General features: G+C 39.1%; 1 protein-coding gene across 1 annotated transcript in view; it reads right to left on the bottom strand.

The window, feature by feature from the left end:
• Positions 1 to 8,965, bottom strand: part of LOC106874125 (tetratricopeptide repeat protein 17) — a 74,955-nt gene that overhangs the window by 43,906 nt on the left and 22,084 nt on the right. The window contains exons 2-4 of the mRNA XM_052969112.1: positions 7,933 to 8,077; positions 5,099 to 5,213; positions 993 to 1,104 (exon numbers count right to left, since the gene is read on the bottom strand). Coding sequence (XP_052825072.1) covers positions 993 to 1,104; positions 5,099 to 5,213; positions 7,933 to 8,077 — 372 coding nt within the window. The remainder of the gene's footprint in view (positions 1 to 992; positions 1,105 to 5,098; positions 5,214 to 7,932; positions 8,078 to 8,965) is intronic.

The raw sequence follows: 8,965 nt of genomic DNA, 5'->3' as shown, positions 1-8,965 counted from the left end.
GAGGGAGGGAGGGAGGGGGTGGGAGTGAAAATAGACACTTGTACAAAATAGTACTTCATACAAATGAATGGATGAAAACTGAACCACAAAATGAGAGTCTTTGTACTTTGAGAAAGTACATTAGTGAAGATGATGAAATAACACTTAGATGCAAGGAGTGGGGATCTCTGAGTCTTTTTCTTTTTTGCTTTCAAGTTCCTGTTTTTAAGCACAATGTTTGTATTATCTTCAAACTGATCAAATACAAAAGAAATATATAAGATATATAGGTGCAGGCACGGCTGTGAGGCTTAGAAGCTGGCTTTGGAACCATGTGGTTTCAGGTTCAATCTCAAGGCACAGCACTTTGGGAAAGTGTCTTCTACCATAGTCCCAAGCCAAACAACTCCTTGTGAGTGAAACTGTGTGGAAGCCTTCTTGACAGTGGCTTTGAAGTTATGGTTTAACTGGCCAAAACTTCAAAGTCACTGTCGATAATATTCTTGTTTAAGACAGGGCTGCCTGACTGGCTCCTGTGCTGGTGGAACGTAAAAAGCACCATCTGAACGTGGCCAATGCCAGTGACCCCTGACTGGTTCCTGTGCCTGTGGCATGTAAAAAGCACCCACTATACACTCGGAGTGGTTGGCGTTAGGAAGGGCATCCAGCTGTAGAAACCTCGCCAGATCAGATTGGAACCTGGTGCAGCCTTCCAGCGTGCCAACCCAGTCAAATCATCCAACCCATACCAGCATGGACAACGGAAATTAAATGATGATGATGATAATGATGAGTATCACATATTTACTATGCTATGCCACATCAGTTCCAGATGGCAGCACCTATCTGTCACACAGCTCAGAAACACACCAATTTTACAGTTGCCTGCTTCAACAGTAACAACAATGTTCAGGTGTAAAAATGACTTTTTCAAACAACACAAAGACATTCAAATTTCTTAACAATGTCCTGCTGGTAGCATCCTTAAGCAAACGTAATGATTCTCTACTCACCTCAAGATGTTCGAATGCATGGATGCTATAGTGAAGATCTGTCACTTGGGTACAATCAGGGGGAAGAGGTTTGTTACTTGGCACAGCTTTGAAATCAATATGTTCCTCTTGTCTACAATAAACAAAGAAAAAAAAAAGAGAATAAAACTAAAAAGAATGTCAGAGGAGAGTTATTTGCAGAAATGTTGTTTATTATTAATGAGCTGTTTATTCTAACGAGCTGGCAGAATCATTAGCATGCCGGGCAAAATGCTTAGTGATATTTCGGTCTTCTTTGTGTCCCGAGATCAACTTTGTCTTTCAGCCTTTTGAGGTCAATAAAATACCAGTCAGGTACTGGGGTCAATGTAATCGACTAGCCCGCTCCCCCGAAATTTCAAGCCTTGTGTCTATTGAAGGAATAAAGGAATTATAGCAGGAATACAGGTCCAACCCATGCCAGCATGGAAAATAAATGCTAAATGATGATGATAAGATGGTGAATTGGTAAGATTGTTAGAGAATCAGAATAAGTACTTTGTGGTATTTGTTCTGGCTCTTCATGTTCTCAGTTCAAAATCCCACCAGAACTGACAAAATAAAAATACCAGTCAAATGCTGGGGGTTGATGGTATCAACTAATTCCCCTCCCCTCAAAAGTGCTGGTTTTGTGCCTAATCCAGAACATGTGCTTATCTTCATTTATTATAAGGGGTGTTGGCATCAAACAGACACCGTTTTAAATGAATCAGTTATAAAAGAACAATAGAACGTAATGGAAACAAAGAGACCCAATGCTGTCCTCCTAACTTATCCAAATAACACCTCCAAACACTTCCTAACCCTTTAGCATTCAGATCACTGTCAAATGTAATGCTTATTGTAGCATCAACATTTCAAGGAGTGATTGTTTATTTTTAGAATGACATTGTAGGGCAGGTGTAAGAGGAGAGATCTGGCCAGTTTGAACATAAAAAAGAATAATTTAGCTGGATATGGTCAGTTTAAGTGCTAAAGGGTTGAACACACATAATTATATTGTTTCATGTTTGGAATATAATCCAGAGTAAAATTTAATAATAAATGGTCAGTGAGTAATGAAAATATAAAAGTGAAAAATATTTTTTCTCTTCACTGGTGGGAAGTCGATGGATATGTGTATATAAATCAGGGCTGTGGAGTCACAACAAAAAACTCCGACTCCGACTCTGACTCCTCTACTATTGGCACCTCTGACTCCTCTTTATGTAATTAAGTGATTGTGGTCTATATATCTCATAAAGCATACACTTGTACTTTTAGTAGGCCTGTATGTTATAACTGGTTTATATTAAAGAAGAAAGACATTGTGAGTCAGAATCAGAGTCAATATAGTTTTACCGACTCTGACTCCACAGTCCAGATACAAATCCGTATAAAATATAGATTTGCAATGTGGTAATGTAAACATGAGTGATAATTAGTGCATTAAGTGCAACAGAGCATCGCAGATAGTTACTGAAGTATGCTTTTGTGATCCAAGCAAAATCTTTAATCGCGCATCCATGCTCTCACAGATCAATCCATGATAAGCTTAACACAGTTCACAATTGAGCGTACTGTTTTATCACAGACCAGTGATGAATGAATCAGTGATAAATGAGGATGGGTGTAATATGAACAGTAACAGAGTTGATTTCCAAGCCAGAAATCTAGAGGAGGAGAAAGAATGAGACAGAACAACTTCAAAGGTGACTGGCAACGGAAACTGAAGTAAAGTGATTTTATTAAGAAGCTTAATTCTTTATCTTTTACTTGTATCAGTCATTGGACTGTGGCCATGCTGGGGCACCGCCTTGAAGAATTTTAATCAAATGAATCAACCCCCAATACTTATTTTTTCCTTTAAAGCCTGATACTTATTCTATCAGTCTTCTTTGCTGAACTGCCAAGTTATGGAGATATAAACACTCCAAGAAATTCTTTCTCATGAAAGGCAAAGGTGTGGCAGCATAGGTGTGGTTGTATGGTTTAAGAAGCTTGCTTCCAAACCATATGGTCTCAGGTTCAGCCCCACTGTGTGGCACTTTGGGCAAGTGTCTCCTACTTTAGTGCCAGACTGACCAAAATCTTGTGAGTGGATTTGGCAGATGGAAAACAAAAGAAGCCCATCATAGAGGTTTGTGTGTATGTGTGTGTGTGTGTGTGTGTGTGTGTGTTTATATATATCATCATCATCATCATTGTTGTTGTTTAACGTCCATTTTCCATGTTGGCATGGGTTGGACAGTTTGACTGGAGATGGCAAGCCAGGAAGCTGCACCAGGCTCCAGTCTGATCTGGCAGTGTTTCTACAGCTGGATGCTCTTCCTAATGCCAACCACTCTGAAAGTGTAGTGGGTGCTTTTTACGTGCCACTAGCATGGGAGCCAGTCAGGCAACACTGGCATCGGCCACGTTTGGATGGTGCTTTTTACATGCCACTGGCACAGGAGCCAGTTGGGGCAAGAGGGCTGGCATTGACCATGTTCAGATGGTGCTTTTTACGTGCCACCAGTACAGGGAGCCAGTCAAGCGGCACTGGCAACAACCCACATGTGAATAGTGCTTACTGCATTCCACCGGCACAGGAGCCAGACAGGTGGCACTGGCATCAGCCACAACTACAATTTCCATTTGATTGTGGTTTGATTTGATTTTGATGTACTCGACTCAATAGGCCTCATCGCCATCATGTGATGGCTGTAAATGAGTATCACCCTCATACAAGCAACGTTGCTGACTTCCAGTCTTCCATGAAAAACATGTCTTAACCACGAGGGAGTATTACTTTGATTTGTTACAGGCGTGGGTTAGTGACAGGAAGGGTGTCTGGTCATAGAAAATCTGTCTCAACAAATTGTCTAACCCAGTCAAGCATGGAAAAGTGGATATTAAATAATGATGATGATAAAACAAACTTAATTATTAAATGACCTAATTTACCCAAAAGTATGGTAATATCAAAGGAAACAGGTTTAAGTTGAACAGGGAGCAAAACTTTCATATGTGCTCACCGAAATAAAGTGGGAAATAAATATGTTACAGAAAATGAAAAACAAAAATAAACACTAATCTTATTCACCAAAAGAGTCTAATAATTTTTTAAAAAATACATTACAAAATAAAAGTGGAAAAAATTTAGAAAAAATATTGAAATAATTGATTCTGGTACAGATGTTAGATAAGCCGACTTGAAAAACCAGGAGGGCTACTTCAAGTAAAATTGTGTAAAAGAAAATAATGAAATAAAAACAAGTAGAAAATTTACAAAAAGAATAATACAAATCAAGTATGACAGCAATTGGAAGGCTCCCAGAATTGATTAAAACCTGCAGTTATTAATTCTAATTAGAATACTTAACAGCAATAGCAATCAATGGATTGCGGAAAGAGAAGACAAGAATCAATACTTGGTTGATTAATAGAAAAATATTAGAAGTCTCAAAAACTGCAGATCAATATAATGTTATTAATCATCATCATCATCATCATCATCGTTGTTGTTGTTGTCATCATTGTCATTTTAATGTTCACTTTTCCAGGCTTGCAAGGGTGGACAGAATTTGTTGAGGTGGATGTCATGCTCTTTCTATTGCCAACCTGCCCCCTGTTTCCTACGGCTGGACATATTTTTCATGGAAGACTAGGAACAAACAACCTCGCTTGTAGGGTGGTGATGCTCATTTACAACCATCACATGATGTCTACACAAGGGTACACACACACACACACACACATGATGGCTTCTTTCAGTTTCCATCTACCAAATCCACTCACAAGACTTTGATTGGCCAAAGGCTATAGAAGACATTAACCAGGGTATCATGCAGTGGAATTGAGCTCAGAACCATGTGGTTGGGAAACAAGCTTCTTAACCACCCAACCAAGCCTATAGTTTGTGAATATTTAGCAACGGTTCACCAATACGTCCAGTCTTTGTAATACGACAAATGTGAAACTTAGATGACAAGTTGTCAGTGATAAAACATAAGAAATGCATTGGTTTGGATTATGTAAATTGGAGAAAAATTGTGAAAACAAAAGACAAGTTTTAGAAAACTTACAAGATTTAAGGTTAGAAATGAGTGAATCTAACCTCAACATACCTGATACCCTTGTTTTCTAAAGGCAGGACAGTACTGATATAAAGATCAAACTCTGGCAATGGTTTACCAACAGCAATGCAGTCTGGCTCAGATCGATAAAATCTCTGCTCCAGGTCTAAGAAATCACAAATGAAATAAAACATTGACAAAAGTTGAAACAGGCATAAACATTAGTTTTCTTATATCAGACACATGTTGTTTTAGCATTGTTGACATTTGTGATGAATTTGCTTACATTAAACAGAAATTATCAACAAAAAATAATGAATTTAGGAAGAAGCAGCATGTCATGAATCTAGACGGAAATGATATGGTTTACCTGACAGAATAAGGAACGCAGTGTTAAGAGAGGAGGCTTTGTGCCAGGTGATGAGAGAGGGACAGAAACAGGTGTCTTGCTGAAGAGAAGATACATCATGGCTACCCCAGTTGGAAAAGAGAGAGAGAGAGAGAGGGAAAGAGAGAGGGAGAGGGGGAGAGATAGTGAAAACACTTTACTTGGTTACATTTCCAATACTAAGCTTTAAAACCTGAAAACCTGAGAGATAAAGAGAGGCGATATGGCTAGATTCTACTTCAGGATAATATCATCATCATCATCATCATCGTTTAACGTCTGCTTTCCATGCTGGCATGGGTTGGATGGTTTGACTGAAGACTGGTGAGCCAGAGGGCTGCACCAGGCTCCAATCTGACCTGGCACGGTTTCTACATATTTAATTAATAAAATAAAAGTAATCAATTTACGAGGTTCACAGTTCCTTTGAAACTCAAAATTCCACCCCTACCCCTATTTTTTTCTACCTCGTAAGTTACTTGGATACTTTATTAGTACCAGTAGTATGGAAAAAGCACCCAGTACGCACTGGGTACATGTCAGGATGGACATTGAATTGAAGAAACCATGCCAAGCTGACACCGGAGCTCTGTATAGCCCTGTAGCTTGCTGGATCCTGTCAAACTGTCCAACCCATGCCAGCATGGAGAACAGACATTAAATGATGATGACAATGATGATGATCATCGTTTAACATCCATGCTAGCATGGGTGGGATGGTTTGACAAGAGCCGGCCAGGCAGAAGCCTGCTCCAGACTCCTGTGTCTGTTTTGGCAGGATTTTTACGGCTGGATGCCCTTCCTAACACCAACCACTCAGCAGAGTGGAAGTAGTGCTTTTTACGTGGCACAAGCACAGGCGAGGTCAGTTTTGGCAAGGTTTTTACAGCTGGATGCCCTTCCAAATGCCAACCACTTTACAGTGTGGACCGGGTGCTTTTAGGTGGTACCGGCACGGACAGGGTCACCAAGTACTTGCAAGACAAAAACAAAAACATAATGAAAAAACTTTGAGGAGGGGAGGGAACATTGGACGAGGTGATCTTGTGTCAGATGCTGAAAGGTTATAGTGAGACAGGTGTCTTGCTGTAGAGGAAGGACAAGGTTACCTGGCCAGAGAGAGAGAGAGGATGATTTTAAAACACAATATGTGCATAAAATACTGAGAAAGCAGAGAACATGGCTTCTTAGGCTCTTTAAAGTTGTCAAATCAGACTGGCAGGCTGAGGTTATAGAGATAAAATCTTTTTTTTTTTAAACTGTAGCAGCTTTAACAGTCAGGGGTAACTATAACAAGAGGTTGAAGGTCTGAAAAAGAATGATTAAATCAAAGTGTTTAGAATGAGATACAAGAAGTAGGCTTAGGTGAGAATGATTGAGTTAGTAGTAATTTAAGACAAATGAAGGCTGTTATAATAACAGTAAAAAAATAAAAAAAACAAACAAAAAGAAATCTAGTTCAAATGTGGGTCAGTGTTTAAGTGAATATGTATCACTGATCATCCAGTAGTTTACCACACTCCTGTATGTGGTTCATTATAGGAAGCTTGTCAGATATGATAGACAAGCAATAATCTTGTGTTGTTGATCAGGGCTCAGCTCCAAATGAGCACACCTGTGTTCAACGGTTTTCAAGCTCTAATTAACTTGTTGTTCTCTCAGGCATTATACATCAAATTTATTTTGTCCAATATGTCTCTCTCTTTACAAGATAGTAGAGTGTAATTTGGAGAATATTTGGTTGCTATTTCTAAAAGCTTGTGTGCGTACACAGAGGTCCTTTCTCTGGCTTGTCTAGTCTATTATAGAATATATCTTGAGAAGACCCATCAAGCCAGTAGTTGTGGCCGATGCCAGTGTCACATATATCTGGCACATAAAAAGCACCCTTTGAACTTTGGGCCTCACAAGGACAGTGAGAAGTGACCAAGACCTTTGGCAATATACCATGCTCAATAAGACCTGTCAAGCTGAGTGAGATCATAGTCGTGGCCGAAGTCAGCATTTTGTAACTGGCACATGAAAAGCACCCCACTACACTCTTGGAGTGGTTGGCATTAGGAAGGGCATCCAGCTGTAGAAACCCTGCCAAATCAGACTGGAGCCTGGTGCAGCTCTCCAGCTTAACAGTTTTCAGTCGAACCGTCCAACCCATGCCAGCATGGAAAGTGGACGTTAAATAATGACGACGATGATTTGTGACTCAGCAGCTGTTTAGGGAGTAAGGATATAATTAGTTTTTATTCTAAAAGGGAACTACTTAACATTTTTAAGCAATTTTTAACCTGAAAATCATTATAACAATGACAAACACATGTACATATAAATATATACATACACAGCAGATACACATGTTCATACACACACACACCCAACCGCCACCACATCCTGGATTTGTCTCGTATGACATAAACATCACCACTATTTCCTAAGCTGTACCAATGCAAAGACACTTGGCAACGCACACACACCATTTATAAAATATAGAAAGCCCTACCAGTGTCACGATCTTCACTTTTATCAATTTCATCCTTTCGACTCAACAGTTCCTTTTTCAAGTTATCCAACATCACTGCTCTTTCTTCTTGTTTCATGAAGGCCACCAAATCATATGGTCTTCGCATATTAAATACTGTATCAACCTAAGAAAAAAATTAATAAAAAACATACAAAAGAATTAAAAATTAGAATTTCTTCTTTTTTGTTCCTTCAAAATATATTCCCTACTAATGTATGCTTCCAGCCTGCTGCTACTGCTGGCTGCAACTAAATGGAAATATAAATCATGATTTGTTTAATTCTGGGATTCTCTGATGGCCCCTTTCTTGCATTTTGCCATTCTTCACATACACACTATATCACTAAAATGTGTTGCTGTTTTTTTGTCCCCTATTTTATTCCAAGAATAACAAAGAAATTTCAAGGGATGACAAAGCACAACTACCTATCCTTGCCCATTACTGCTGAGCTATTGTTTAACCCATTAACCATATAGCCCTATTCATATAGAGCTGAAAAATAAGCAACCTTTTCTCTTAATTTTCTTTTGGCGATATACCATGTTTGAGAAGACCTGTCAAGCCAAGTGAGATTGTAGTCATGGCTGATGCTGGTGTTACGTAACTGGCAACCATGCCAGTGGCACGTAAAATGCTGATCTAACCCATGCCAGCATGGAAAAGGGGACACTAAATGACAATGATGATGATCAAATTACAATTACATTAGCATGAAGTAAAACAGTTTGAGGAACCAGGGAGCCAGTATATACTCAATGGGTTTGGTGTATAACCAATATGTGTTGCACAGCAACAAAAAAAAAAAAAATTTGGCTTCAAAACAAGAGAGAGAGAATATGAGAAGTTAGCAAGAGATATGAACAGAGATGTGGTTGAGAATAATTAATTGTCAGAGAAGGAAGCTTTGAGGCAGATATTCTCAATGCACGATAAGAGATTGTTGATATCCAGAGGAAAACGTGTGTGTGTGTGTGTGTGTGTGTGCGCATGTGTGTATATCTAAAGCACTAA

Source organism: Octopus bimaculoides, chromosome 7 (genome assembly GCF_001194135.2).
Source record: "Octopus bimaculoides isolate UCB-OBI-ISO-001 chromosome 7, ASM119413v2, whole genome shotgun sequence".
Taxonomy (NCBI): Eukaryota; Metazoa; Mollusca; class Cephalopoda; order Octopoda; family Octopodidae; genus Octopus; species Octopus bimaculoides.
This window is presented reverse-complemented; position numbering and strand designations above follow the sequence as displayed.